Source organism: Nerophis lumbriciformis, linkage group LG09 (genome assembly GCF_033978685.3).
Source record: "Nerophis lumbriciformis linkage group LG09, RoL_Nlum_v2.1, whole genome shotgun sequence".
Lineage (NCBI taxonomy): Eukaryota > Metazoa > Chordata > Actinopteri > Syngnathiformes > Syngnathidae > Nerophis > Nerophis lumbriciformis.
In genome coordinates, this window is record NC_084556.2 from 47133237 (window position 1) to 47148896 (window position 15660).

Consider the following 15660-nt stretch of genomic DNA (forward strand, 5'->3'; position numbering starts at 1 on the left):
CAGATGAAGCCATCAGGACCACATCATCTGCAAAAAGCAGAGACCTAATCCTGCAGCCACCAAACCAGATCCCCTCAACGCCTTGACTGCGCCTAGAAATTCTGTCCATAAAAGTTATGAACAGAATCGGTGACAAAGGGCAGCCTTGGCGGAGTCCAACCCTCACTGGAAACGTGTCCGACTTACTGCCGGCAATGCGGACCAAGCTCTGACACTGATCATACAGGGAGCGGACCGCCACAATCAGACAGTCCGAAACCCCATACTCTCTGAGCACTCCCCACAGGACTTCCCGAGGGACACAGTCGAATGCCTTCTCCAAGTCCACAAAGCACATGTAGACTGGTTGGGCAAACTCCCATGCACCCTCAAGGACCCTGCCGAGAGTATAGAGCTGGTCCACAGTTCCACGACCAGGACGAAAACCACACTGTTCCTCCTGAATCCGAGGTTCGACTATCCGGCGTAGCCTCCTCTCCAGTACACCTGAATAGACCTTACCGGGAAGGCTGAGGAGTGTGATCCCACGATAGTTAGAACACACCCTCCGGTTCCCCTTCTTAAAGAGAGGAACCACTTATTTTTTGTCTGATAAGACAATTCTTCTCACTAAGCAGATTTTATGTTAGAGTGTTTTACTTGCTTTAAGGGTTTTGGTCCTAAATGTAAGATATTACAGCTTGTTGCTGAGATTTGATGACCTATATTGAGTAAAACATGCTTGGAACTAGAATATCAACTGATGCAAAGCTGTGTCATCAACACTCACAAGTATAAAACTACTTTTTTAAAGTAATAATTTCTTACTTCAATCATGAAAAAAAAATCATGATGCCGAGCACATATCATTATGTGAAAATAATGGCACTAGCATTTACTTAATTTAAGAATATTTTTCCACATATTGAGCAAAAATGTCTCTTTTTTTTTCTACCACGAAAAGTGCACTTGTTATTAGTGAGAATATACTTATTTTAAGGTATTTTTTGGTTCATTGAGATTAGCTAATTTTACTTGTTTTGGAAAGTCTTTACAAGACAAATTTTCTTGTTCTATTGGCAGATAATTTTGCTTAGTTCACAGACCCGCAGACGTGAGCACATCACCCCTATATTAGCGTCCCTTCACTGGCTCCCTGTGCGTTATCGAATTAATTTTAAACTCCTTTTATTTGTTTTTAAATGTCTAAACAACCTCGCGCCAACCTATCTCTCCGACCTCCTTCAGCCTTACTGCCCCACCCGATCCTTAAGATCAGCCGATCAGCTGCTGTTGACGGTCCCTGACACAAGGCTGAAGCTTAGAGGTGACGGAGCTTTCGCCGTTGCTGCTCCCAAGCTCTGGAACGACCTACCTCTGAGTGTTACACAAGCCTCCTCTCTTCCTGTTTTTAAATCTCTCTTAAAAACATACTTTTATTCCATGGCTTTTAACACTGAGTGATATCCATCCTGCAATGGCGCCCCATAATACACCTGCTGTGAACCTGTTTTTATGTTTTTATTTATTCTATTTTATTTATTTATTTTTTATCGTGTTCTGTTTGTGTTGTGTTGTGTTTGCTCGGTACTCGTATTATCTTTTAACCTGCCCATTGTACAGCACTTTGGCTACCCCTGTGGTAAATTTTAAATGTGCTTTATAAATAAAGTTGATTTGATTTGATTTGATTTTGATAAGTTCAAATAAAATACCCCTAATTTTTGTATTTTTTTCTTGTTTTTGAACACTGACTTTTTGCAGTGTACAGTAAAACAATTTCCAACTTACCAAGGTGCTAGTTATCAGCGGAGAAAAGTGTCAGGTGGCCAGGTAGTTAAAATAATCGCAGCAAATTTGAAGGTAGTTGCAGTTTCGAGACACTAGATAGAAGTAGTGTATAAGCTATTATATTACGATAGTTTGGAAAGCTACTCATTAAACCAGGGGCGTCAAACTCATTTTAGCTCAAGGGCAGCATGAAGGAAAATCTATTCCCACGGCGCATCCGGAAGAGACTGTCAGAAAGCGGCTTGAAGATGGTCTGTAAAACATAATCTATGCAACATTTTGACCAAAGAACCACCATTACATGTTATGTAGACCAGTGTTTTTCAACCTTTTTTGAGGCAAGGCACATTTTTTTTCATTTAAAAATACGTAGGCACACCACCAGCAGAAAACATTAAAAAAATGATACACCAGGTCGTCGTGCCTTATCTTGAGTTTGTTGGGTGTTTTCCTGTGCTTTAGTTCTTGTCTTGCGTTGTTATTTTCGTGGCCCTTCCTGTTTAGTTGGTGTTTTCCTGTAGCAATTTCATGTCTTACTTTGAGCGCTATTCCCCGCTCCTGCTTTGTGTTAGCAAGCAAGGCTATTTAAAGGCCTACTGAAATGCGATTTTCTTATTTAAGCGGGGATAGCAGGTCCATTCTATGTGTCATACTTGATCATTTCGCGATATTGCCATATTTTTGCTGAAAGGATTTAGTAGAGAACATCGACGATAAAGTTTTGGTCGCTGATAAAAAAGCCTTGCCTGTACCGGAAGTAGCAGACGATATGCGCGTGACGTCACAGGTTGTGGAGCTCCTCACATCTGCACATTGTTTACAATCATGGCCACCAGCAGCGAGAGCGATTCGGACCGAGAAAGTGACGATTTCCCCATTAATTTGAGCGAGGATGAAAGATTTGTGGATGAGGAAAGTGAGAGTGAAGGACTAGAGGGCAGTGGGAGCGATTCAGATAGGGAAGATGCTGTGAGAGACCTGATATTCAGCTGGGAATGACTAAAACTGTAAATAAACACAAGACAAGACTGTAATTTTCATCATATGTACACTTCAACTGTGAGAGACAGAATGTGAAAAAAAAATCCAGGAATTCACATTGTAGGAATTTTAAAGAATCCCCCTGCTTAAGCCAGTGCATGTCCAGGCCCCTCTGAAGTTTGCCAGAGAGCACATGGATGATACAGCAGAGGATTGGGAGAATGTCATGTGGTCAGATGAAACCAAAATAGAACTTTTTGGTATAAACTCAACTCCTCGTGTTTGGAGGAAGAAGAATACTGAGTTGCAACCCAAGAACACCATACCTACTGTGAAGCATGGGGGTGGAAACATCATGCTTTGGGGTTGTTTTTCTGCTAAGGGGACAGGCCGACTGATCCGTGTTAAGGAAAGAATGAATGGGGCCATGTATCGTGAGATTTTGAGCCAAAACCTCCTTCTATCAGTGAGAGCTTTGAAGATGAAACGTGGCTGGGTCTTCCAGCATGACAATGATCCCAAACACACCGCCCGGGCAACGAAGGAGTGGCTCCGTAAGAAGCATTTGAAAGTCCTGGAGTGGCCTAGCCAGTCTCCAGACCTCAACCCCATAGAAAATCTGTGGAGGGAGTTGAAAGTCCGTGTTGCTCGGCGACAGCCCCAAAACATCACTGCTCTCGAGAAGATCTGCATGGAGGAATGGGCCAAAATACCAGCTACTGTGTGTGCAAACCTGGTAAAGACCTATAGTAATCGTTTGACCTCTGTAATATAACCTTTGTTGGCAATAACAAAGTATTGAGTTGAATTTTTGTTATTGACCAAATACTTATTTTCCACCATAATTTACAAATAAATTCTTTAAAAATCCTACAATGTGAATTCCTGGATTTTTTTTTCAAATTCTGTCTCTCACAGTTGAAGTGTACCTATGATGAAAATTACAGACCTCTGTCATCATGTTAAGTGGGAGAACTTGCACAATTGTTGGCTAACTAAATACTTTTTTGCCCCACTGTATACTCTATTAGCCACAACACAACCAGGCTTATATTTAATATACCACAAATTAATCCCGCATAACAAACACCTCCCCCCTCCCGTCCATATAACCCGCCAATACAACTCAAACACCTGCACAACACACTCAATCCCACAGCCCAAAGTACCGTTCACTTCCCCAAAGTTCATACAGCACATATATTTCCCCAAAGTCCCCAAAGTTACGTACATGACATGCACATAGCGGCACGCACGTACGGGCAAGCGATCAAATGTTTGGAAGCGTACTCACGGTACCGCGTCTGCGCATCCAACTCAAAGTCCTCCTGGTAAGAGTCTCTGTTGTCCCAGTTTGCCACAGGCCAATGGTAAAGCTTGACTGTCATCTTCCAGTAATGTAAACAATGAAACACCGGCTGTGTTATCCGGCAATACAGTCAAGGGGTGCATTCTACGGCAGGGGTGCGTTATCCGGCACAACACCTGCCGCAATACACCGCTTCCCACCTACAGCTTTCTTCTTTGCTGTCTCCATTGTTCATTGAACAAATTGCAAAAGATTCACCAACACAGATGTCCAGAATACTGTGGAATTTTGCGATGAAAACAGACGACTTAATAGCTGGCCACCATGCTGTCCCAAAATGTCCTCTACAATCCGTGACGTCACGCGCCGGCGTCATCATACCGAGACGTTTTCGGCAGGATATTCCACGCGAAATTTAAAATTGCACTTTAGTAAGCTAACCCGGCCGTATTGGCATGTGTTGCAATGTTAAGATTTCATCATTGATATATAAACTATCAGACTGCGTGGTCGGTAGTAGTGGGTTTCAGTAGGCCTTTAAGTTGGTGCTATCCTTCTTTGTGTGGACATTGTTGATTGTTATGTCATGTACGGATGTACTTTGTCGACGCCGTAAGTTTTTGCTGTCGTCCAGCACTCTGTTTCTGTTTACTTTGTAGCCAGTTCAGTTTTACTTTTGTTTTGCATAGCCATTGCTTTTTCCTTTCCCGTTTGTTCATTTTTGGTTTAAGCGTTACATACCTTCTTACCTGCACACTGCCTCCCGCTGTGGTCTGCACATTGGGATCACAACAAACCATCCTCGTCTCACCCGACACATTCCGACTTTTACAAAGCAATTAACTACCTGCTGCCACCTACTGACATGGAGTATTACGTGGTTAACCTGCCGAGTTTTACACAGCACAGACACTAAACAACGGCACATTATTTGCAGGTTATAATTATTGATTTGCAAAAAAAATGTTTTGGACCAATTAGGTGAAGTTGCATAATTTCCCGACGGCACAGTGGTTGAAAAACACTGATATAGACCACAAGGAAGTGTTTTCTCTTTAGAAAAAAATGATAATAATATGACTCCTTTAATGCGAAAATACACTATTTATCGGCAGTGTGCCTTATGGTCCGGAAAATACGGTTTATTTGTCACATTTAGCTAACTTTTACTGCAAATAAATATCGGCTCTAAATATCAGATATCGGCCTTCCTTGACTGCTAATAATCGGTATCGGCCCTGAAAAAAACACATATGTCGATCTGTAATATAAATCTTACCTGACTGAAAAGTTTCTCCTGCCAGCCAACAACTATTTCCTCCTCGTTATCACCTGGTCCCATTAAAGAAAGATGTCACGTTTTGGACATGATTTAAGATTCCCATCCAATGGTTCCCTTACCAGTCTGGGCCTGAGAGGTGAGGGGTTTCAGTTCAATGGCTCCTCCATCCTGCTGGGTCAGAACTTCCTGCTGGAGGCGCAGAGAGAGAGCCGCAGTGGTGGTCACCCTCTCCAAGTGCACCCTTTGAATGGACACAGATGTTGCATTTAAATACATTTTCAGTTCAGTTTATTTCGACCATGCATACGATACAATGTAATGCATCACACAATTCCAGTTGTTTCATTACAGCACGTCCAAAAAGGAGTAGGAAGAAGCAGAGCTTATTTAATCCTACCCCTTTTCATACCATAGCAATTTTATCCAATTTCCTTGTTCTCTGTAACAGAACAGTGAACAATTAAATAATAAATAAATAATATACCATAGTAAGCCTTGCGCCAAGTGGAGGAGCTCAAGTACCTCGGAGTCTTGTTCACGAGTGAGGGAAGAGTGGATCGTGAGATCGACAGGCGGATCGGTGCGGCGTCTTCGGTAATGCGGACGCTTTATCGATCCGTTGTGGTGAAGAAGGAGCTGAGCCGGAAGGCAAAGCTCTCAATTTACGGTCGATCTACGTTCCCATCCTCACCTTCGGTCATGAGCTTTGGGTTATGACGGAAGGGACAAGATCACGGGTAAAAGCGGCCGAAATGAGTTTCCTCCGCCAGGTGGCGGGGGCTCTCCCTTAGAGACCTTACCTACTTAGTGGCCGAGTGGTTAGAGTGTCCGCCCAGAGATTGGTAGGTTGTGAGTTCAAACGCCGGCCGAGTCATACCAAAGACTTTAAAAATGGGACCCATTACCTCCCTGCTTGGCACTCAGCATCAAGGGTTGGAATTGGGGGTTAAATCACCAAAAATGATTCCCGGGCGCGGCACTGCTGCTGCCCACTGCTCCCCTCACCTCCCAGGGGATGATCAAGGGGATGCGTCAAATGCAGAGGACAAATTTCACCACACCTAGTGTGTGTGTGACAATCACTGGTACTTTAACTTTAACTTTAACTTAGAGATAGGGTGAGAAGCTCTGTCATCCGGGAGGAGGTCAGAGTAAAACTGCTGCTCCTCCACATCGAGAGGAGCCAGATGAGGTGGTTCGGGCATCTGGTCAGGATGCCACCCGAACGCCTCCTTAGGGAGGTGTTTTGGGCACGTCCGACCGGTAGGAGGCCACGGGGAAGACCCAGGACAAGTTGGGTAGACTATGTCTCCCGGCTGGCCTGGGAACGCCTCGGGATCCCCCGGGACGAGCTGGACGAAGTGGCTGGGGAGAGGGAAGTCTGGGCTTCCCTGCTTAGGCTGCTGCCCCCGCGACCCGACCTCGGATAAGCGGAAGAAGATGGATGGATGGATAGTAAGTAGAGCTGTCCGATATTATCGTCCGATAAATGCTTTAAAATGTAATATCGGAAATTATCGGTATGTTTTTTTTTATTATCGGTATCGTTGTTTTTATTTATTTTTTTATCAAATCAACATAAAAAACACTTACAATTAGTGCACCAACCCAAAAAACCTTCCTCCCCCATTTACACTCATTCACACAAAAGGGTTGTTTCTTTCTGTTATTAATATTCTGGTTCCTACATTATATATCAATATATATCAATACAGTCTGCAAGGGATACAGTCCGTAAGCACACATGATTGTGCGTGCTGCTGGTCCACTACTAGTACTAACCTTTAACAGTTAATTTTACTCATTTTCATTAATTACTAGTTTCTATGTAACTGTTTTTATATTGTTTTACTTTCTTACTTATTCAAGAAAATGTTTTTAATTTATTTATTTTACGTTATTTTATTAATTGTTTTCAAAAGGACCTTATCTTCACCATACCTAGTTGTACAAATTAGGCATAATAATGTGTTAATTCCACGACTGTATATATCGGTATCGGTTGATATCGGTATCGGTAATTAAGAGTTGGACAATATCGGAATATCGGCAAAAAAAAACATTATCGGACATCCCTAATAGTCATACTTGCCAACCTTGAGACCTCCGATTTCTGGAAGGGGGGGGGCAGGGCGTGGTTGAGGGCGTGGTTAAGAGGGGAGGAGTATATTGACAGCTAGAATTCACCAAGTCAAGTATTTCATACATATACATATATATATATACATATATGTATGTATACATATACATATATATATATATATATATATATATATATATATATATATATATATATATATATATCTACATCTTGAAAATATGCAAATAAAACTGTGTTTAGATAATTGATACTTCAAACTTGCATAAATAAATATTAAGGAATATAACATAACTTGGCTTCTGAGAGCTTCAAAATGTAATGAATAAAATGCTAAAGTTGTTGATAAACAAGCAATTATTTTAATAATTAAATATGGTAATTTTAAATGAATTATTATGATAATTTAAAATTAATTATTTCAAATATGTTTATTTTAATGTTTAATTCTAATGGCTGGATGTAAAAAGGAGTCAGAAAAAATACAAATAAAAATACAATTAATGTTGATGTTTTAAGCAAAATATAGTAAAAATTTATTTCGTTTTTTTTTTTTTTTTTAATTAATAAATATATTTATTTTTAGGTAAGATGAACATAATAATACAATTGATCTCGTCTGGATGATTTAGTTCTTGTCACCCTGTTGTCCTCCCGTCGTGAAAAAAGGCTGTCCTCACTCAGGTTCGCATGGAGCTGGAGGGGGCGTGGCCTCCAGCTCCGGCTGAAAATCGGGAGATTTTCGGGAGAATATTTGTCCCGGGAGGTTTTCGGGAGAGGCGCTGTATTTCGGGAGTCACCCGGAAAATTCGGGAGGGTTGGCAAGTATGCTAATAGTAAGCATACAAATATTAAATACATAAATAATCTTTGTCGCAATAAAAAAAAAAAAAAAGGGTTCAAGATGTTCATCATAATTCTTGTTCTGAGTACTTTGTAAACACTTGTAGTTTGAACCGTATCTTAAACTGAATCATATCGGTGCTGTGTTTGATTTCTTTGGTTAATCCGTTCCATAATCTAATTCCACATACTGATAAACTAAAGGTTTTACGTGTTGTTCGAGCATACGAGATTTCACTAAAGGAATGTGAGCTAATATAATTTCTGCAACTCTCAGTGAAAATAAATACACTGTTGTTTACTGCTAGCAAAGAAAATGCATAGTTTAGCTTTCAAAATAAAATAATGTGATCATGAATACTTACTTAATCTGCAGGTTTTTGACAGCATCCAGAGACCTGTAGACCGCCTCTCCTGTGTCGGTGTTGCACCAGTCCGACATGACCGCACACAAGCTAGCAAAAATTAGCACCAGACTAGCTGTTTTGTTTCGTTCGTCAGCAATGTATTCACGCTTCACACGAACTTCCCTCTACATTATGACTGCTTATCCAACTTGGATAACCGCTGTAGATATTTGAACGAACCGAAATGAGCGAATTGTACAGGAAAATGGCGACAAGGTAGCCACGCCGCGCTAGTTTACAAAAGCACAGTGCTAACAAGAGTTATGGTTGCCATGGAGATGAGCCGTCTAACTTCTTCTCGAGAAACGACAAAGAAACAACCTCGCCGCCCAACGAAATATAGTGTAGTCGAAAAGAAACTAGATATAATCGACTAAAAATAGAAGTTAAGATTTTTTTGTGTTTTTTTTAGTTTTTGGTTTTCTGTCGGTGAGATTGTTTTTTCTCGGCTGCCGTAGAACAAACATGGTGGTGAGGACGGGACTTCCGGTTTCATCAACTTTTTGGAGCGACCAACATTTTTTCTTTTTTCTTTTTTTTTTCTTTTTCTTTTATAAACCTTTATTTATAAATTGCAACATTTACAAACATCCATCCATCCCATACTTGCCAACCTTGAGACCTCCGATTTCGGGAGGTGGGGGGTGGGGGCGTGGTCGGGGGTGGGTGGGGCGGGGCGTGGTTAAGAGGGGAGGAGTATATTGACAGCTAGAATTCACCAAGTCAAGTATTTCATATATATATATATATATATATATATATATATATATATATATATATATATATATATATATATATATTTATATATATATATATATATATATATATATATACACATAAACGACATCCTGAAAATATGCAAACAAAACTGTGTTTAGATAAATAATTGATACTTCAAACTTGCATAAATAAATCTTAAGGAATATAACATAACTTGGCTTCTGAGAGTTTCAAAATGTAATGAATAAAATGCTAAAGTTGTTGATAAACAAGCAATTATTTAAATAATTAAATATGGTCATTTTAAATGAATTATTATGATAATTTAAATATGTTTTTTTTTATGTATAATTCTATGGCTGGATGTAATAAGGAGTCACGAAAAAATACAAATAAAAATACAATTAATTTTGATGTTTTTAGCAAAATATAGTAAAAATGTATTTAGTTTTTGTTTTTTTAATTAATAAATCTATTTATTTTTAGGTAAAATAAACATAATACTACAATTTATCTCTTGTCTGGATGATTTAGTTCTTGTCACCCTGTTGTCCTCCCATCATGAAAAAAGGCTGTCCTCACTCAGGTCCGCATGGAGCTGGAGGGGGCGTGGCTTCCAGCTCCGGCTGAAAATCGGGAGATTTTCGGGAGAATATTTGTCCCGGGAGGTTTTCGGGAGAGGCGCTGAATTTCGGGAGTCTCCCGGAAAATTCGGGAGGGTTGGCAAGTATGATCCATCCATCCATTTTCTACCGCTTTATTCCCTTTGGGGTCGCGGGGGTGCTGGAGCCTATCTCAGCTACAATCGGGCGGAAGGCGGGGTACACCCTGGACAAGTCGCCACCTCATCGCAGGGCACATTTACAAACAGTTGAGAAATAATCAAAATAAGTACAAAAACAGTACAAAACAGCGCCAGACCTACACTTTTCTCTGATGATGCAATTGTTGATGACTGAAGTGCTGATATCAACCAAACCCTCCTCATCCCACCCACCGGATTGTAAATAATGTAAATAATTCAATGTGTATACTCTGATGATTAACTTGTGTGATGACTGTATTATGATGACAGTATATATTTGTACCATGAATTGATTAACGTGGACCCCGACTTAAACAAATTGAAAAACTTATTCGGGTGTTACCATTTAGCGGTCAATTGTACGGAATATGTACTGAACTGTGCAATCTACTATTGATTGAAACTTTTATTAGTAGATTGCACAGGAACACCGGAATAAGTTTTTCAACTTGTTTACTTCAGCCTAAACTAGGGATGTCCGATAATGGCTTTTTGCCGATAACCGATATTCTCCAAATCTTAATTACCGATACTGATATCTACATATACCGATATCAACCGATACTGATATATACAGTCGTGGATTTAACACATTATTATGCCTAATTTGGACAACCAGGTATGGTGAAGAAAAAATTAATAAAACAAGATAAATAAATTAAAAACATTTTCTTGAATAAAAAAGAAAGTAAAACAATATAAACACAGTTACATAGAAACTAGTAATTAATGAAAATGAGTAAAATGAACTGTTAAAGGTTAGTACTATTAGTGCAGTGTTTTTCAACCACTGTGCCGCGGCACACTAGTGTGCCGTGAGATACAGTCTGGTGTGCCGTGGGAGATTATCTAATTTCACCTATTTGGGTTAAAAATCTTTTTTGCAAACCAGTAATTATAGTCTGCAAATGATGTGTTGTTGTTGAGTGTCTGTGCTGTCTATATAAACAAAAGGTGAGTGCCCCTAAAAAAAGGCATTAAAGCGTAGGGAAGGCTATGCACTGAACTGGCTACAAAGTAAACAAAAACAGAATGCTGGACGACAGCAAAGACTTACTGTAGAGCAAAAGCAATGTACATCCGAACATGACATGACAATCAACAATGTCCTCTCAAAGAGGGATACAAACAACTGTAATATTCTTGATTGCTAAAACAAAGTAGATGCGGGAAATATCGCTTAAAGGAAGACATGAAACTGCTACAGAAAAATACGGAAAAAAAAGGAGAAAAAGCCACCAAAATAGGAGCGCAAGACAAAAATTAAAACACTACGCACAGGAAAACAGCAAAAACCTCAAAATAAGTCAGGGTGTGATGTGACAAGTTGTGACAGTACACATACTTTGAGACAAGAGCTATAGCGATGCATGCTTGGTTATGCTTTAAAGTTATATCCAACAATTGTGACAACAACTTTTCACTGTCAACTGTTTTTTGTTTTTTAATGATTCCCGCTGGTGGTGTGCCTCCGCATTTTTTCAACGCAAAAAATGTGCCTGGCTGAAAAAAGGTTGAAAAACACTGTATTAGTGGACCAGCAGCACACACAATCATGTGTGCTTACGGACTGTATCCCTTACAGCAGTGTTTTTCAACCACTGTGCCGTGGCACACTAGTGTGCCGTGAGATACAGGCTGGTGTGCCGTGGGAGAATATGTAATTTCGCCTATTTGGGTTAAAAATATTTTTTGCAAACCAGTAATAATAATCTGCAAATGTGCCGTTGTTGAGTGTCGGTGCTGTCTAGAATGCGGCAGAGTAACCATGTTGTACTCTTCCATATCAGTATTTGGCAGCTGGTAGCTAATTGCTTTGTAGATGTCGGAAACATGGTTTGTTGTGATCACAATATGCAGACGACAGCGTGCAGGTAAAAAGGTGTCTAATGCTTAAACCAAAAATAAACAAAAGGCGAGTGCCGCTAAGAAAAGGCATTGAAGTTTAGGGAAGGCTATGCAAAACGAAACTAAAACTGAACTGGTTGCGAAGTAAACAAAAACAGAATGCTGGACGACAGCAAAGACTTCCTGTGGAGCAAAGACGGCGTCCACAAAGTACATCCGAACATGACATGACAATCAACAATGTCTTCGCAAAGAAGGATAGCGACAACTTAAATAGCCTTGTTTGCTAAAACAAAACATACAGAAGACATGAAACTTCTACAGGAAAATACCAACAAAACAGGAAAAGCCACCAAAATAAGAGCGCAAGACAAGAACTAAACACTACACACAGGAAGACACCAAAAAACCCCAAATAAGTCACGGCGTGATGTGACAGTACTTTGAGACAAGAGCTATAGTAATTCATGGTTGGTTATGGTTTGAATTCTTATCCAACACTTGCGAAAACAACTTTTTATTGTCAATATCAGCTGCTGAGTTTAATGTTTTTATGTTTTCTGCTGGTGGCGTGCCTCCGCATTTTTGCAATGGCAAAAATGTGCCTAGGCTCAAAAAAGGTTGAAAAACACTGCCTTACAGACTGTATTGATCTATATTGATATATGATGTAGGAACCAGAATATTAATAACAGAAAGAAACAACCCTTTTGTGTGAATGAGTGTGAATGGGGGAGGGAGTTTTTTTTGGGTTGGTGCACTAATTATAAGTGTATTTTGTGTTTTTTGATTGATTGATTGAAACTTTTATTAGTAGATTGCACAGTGAAGTACATATTCCGTACAATTGACCACTAAATGGTAACACCCGAATACGTTTTTCAACTTGTTTAAGTCCGGGTCCACTTAAACTGATTCATGATACAGATATATACTATTTTCATAATACAGTCATCACACAAGATAATCATCACAGTATATACATTTTATTATTTACATTATTTACAATCCGGGGTGTGGGATATGGAGGGGGAGGGGGGTTAAGTTTGGTTGGTATCAACACTTCAGTCATCAACAATTGCATCATCAGAGAAATTGACATTTTTATGTTGATTTAATAAAAAAAACAAAAAACGATACTGATAATAATAAAAAACAAACGATACTGATAATTTCCGATTATCGGCGGTCACTCGAACGAGTATGACGATCCTCCTGGTAGGGGTGTATCCCTTTATGGAGGATGCCTGTGCGTGACTTTGTTTTACGTGGGGAGACTGGTGCACAGACAGTCACCACACGATCCTTGACAGAATCGGGTCAGGGTCCAGTGGCATGGAATCCAAGACGACTGGGGACCCTTTTCTGCTGCAGCCTTCCTCCACCATCGCAGCCTTTGTGGTAGACCTTAAATCTGCACTTTAACATCATGCCCAAGACACATATGTATATATGTTATATATGTATATTACAACTTTATAGATGTATATTACAACTCCTGATAGGAAGTCACCATCTGTTATAGTACATTAATGCACATTCATGAACATCCATCCATCCATCCATTTTCTACCGCTTATTCCCTTTTGGGGTCGCGGGGGGCGCTGGAGCCTATCTCAGCTACAATCGGGCGGAAGGCGGGGTACACCCTGGACAAGTCGCCACCTCATCGCAGGGCCAACACAGATAGACAGACAACATTCACACTCACATCCACACAACATATCAAATGTTAATGTGCCAAATTGTAGCAAAAGGCTCATTTCGATCTGTTTGACCTCAGGACCCAACTTTTCCACTACAGAGGTGACCTGGGGACCACTCCAATATTAACACTGAATGAGTACTCTTACTCTTGATTTTGATCATATTCAATAAAATAAAACATCTAACCTACTTACAGTTAACTACCTTTGTTAATCACAAATATTATTAATTTAACAAATCAATCATAGGCTTACATTTTAAAGCATTTATCGGCCGATATTATCGGACATCTCTAGCCTAAACCCTTTCGGTCTGCAACATTTTCAATTTATGAATGTACAATTGTTTGTTTATGTAAAACTGTTTGTTTATTTTGTTGACCACTGACCGAATGATAAATAAATGATAAATGGGTTATACTTGTATAGCGCTTTTCTACCTTCGAGGTACTCAAAGCGCTTTGACAGTATTTCCACATTCACCCATTCACACACACACTGATGGCAGGAGCTGCCATGCAAGGTGCTAACCAGCAGCCATCAGGAGCAAGGGGTGAAGTGTCTTGCCCAAGGACACAACGGACGTGACTAGGATGGTAGAGGGTGGGGATTGAACCCCAGTAACCAGCAACCCTCCGATTGCTGGCACAGCCACTCGACCAACTTCGCCACGCCGCCGTACCGAAGAAATAATAAACTAACTAATTTGTTTAAGTCGGGGTCCACGTTAATCAATTCATGGCAGTACATTGCTACCCACTGTGACGGAAATGTTGGACGGAGGGTGGGAGGGAGTGTTATTATTTTACTTTTATTATTTTTCTGTATTTAAAAAAAAAATTTTTAATTGTTTTATTTTTTATTTTAATTTTATTTTTTTTTGTATTTTTTTTTTTTAATTTGAGGAGGGGGGGGGCAAAAAAATGGTCTGTTTTCTCAGTACCTGTATTATGATTTCTCTATCTGAGATAGGCTCCAGCGCCCCCCGTGACCCCGAAGGGAATAAGCAGTAGAAATGGATGGATGGATGGATGGATGGATGAATAAATAGATATTATTAGAAAATGAAAATGGATGGATGGGATGGGTTTTCTGCAGATGTGATTGATCTTTCTCGGCTACCGTAGTACAAACATGAGTGTTGGGGGCGGGACTTCCTGTCCCATCAACTGAGACACAAAAACCCGCTTGGCGCGCGTTGGTCTGTCATATAGTTGTTAGGTAGTTTTTTTAAAAAATACTAGCAAAATATCCTCCACATTTTCTAGTGTTACACAATGTCGTCGTTTGTCACCGAAGTCCTCGCCAGCTCTGGCAAGCTCCAGAAAGAGGACCTGTCCAGTAAAATCAGCAAAATGTCGCGCAAGATTGAAGACACGAAGGTAGGACGCGCCGTGCTAGCCTAGCCTAGCATAGCTAACCTGATGCTAAGTCTCTAGAAGTTTCGGGCGTGCATATAATGACAAAAAAAATTCAATGTTCACGTAATTAAACTGTGTGGCCCGCCTCGAACTATGACAAAGTTACACAAATGCATTTGTCTGATAAGTTTTCGCACTTTTCGTTACTCCCCTCAGCCTACGTGGCCCCGTTACACTTAATAACAGTTCACCACTATGTTGACTTTTTACTCCTGGCGTTACGGCGACTATACGTGGTAATGAGTTCATTTAGCCAGAATCTAGCATCTAGCACACTGTCATAATAGATAATATATTACTCATAATCAGTCGTGGTCAAAAGTACATACCGGTACCCTAAGCCAGTGTTTTTCAACCACTGTGCCGCGGCACACTAGTGTGCCGTGAGATACAGTCTGGTGTGCCGTGGGAGATTATCTAATTTCACCTATTTGGGTTAAAAATCTTTTTTGCAAACCAGTAACTATAGT

General features: G+C 40.1%; 2 protein-coding genes across 5 annotated transcripts in view; one reads left to right on the forward strand and one right to left on the reverse strand.

Annotated features, from left to right (window-relative positions):
• The window catches only part of mks1 (MKS transition zone complex subunit 1), a 30396-nt gene extending 21295 nt beyond the window's left edge, over window positions 1-9101 (reverse strand). For 2 of the 4 annotated variants that reach the window (XM_061963057.2, XM_061963059.2), the window contains exons 1-3: window positions 8649-9101; window positions 5462-5583; window positions 5340-5392 (exon numbers count right to left, since the gene is read on the reverse strand). In XM_061963057.2, the coding sequence (XP_061819041.1) occupies window positions 5340-5392; window positions 5462-5583; window positions 8649-8725 (252 nt within the window). In that variant the 5' untranslated portion in view covers window positions 8726-9101. The remainder of the gene's footprint in view (window positions 1-5339; window positions 5393-5461; window positions 5584-8648) is intronic. The other 2 variants (XM_061963058.2, XM_061963056.2) reach the window with 1 other exon arrangement.
• Window positions 9102-14944: 5843 nt separating this feature from the next.
• The window catches only part of zw10 (zw10 kinetochore protein), a 30523-nt gene continuing 29807 nt past the window's right edge, over window positions 14945-15660 (forward strand). Inside the window, exon 1 of the mRNA XM_061963051.1 lies at window positions 14945-15151. Coding sequence (XP_061819035.1) covers window positions 15047-15151 — 105 coding nt within the window. The 5' untranslated portion in view covers window positions 14945-15046. The remainder of the gene's footprint in view (window positions 15152-15660) is intronic.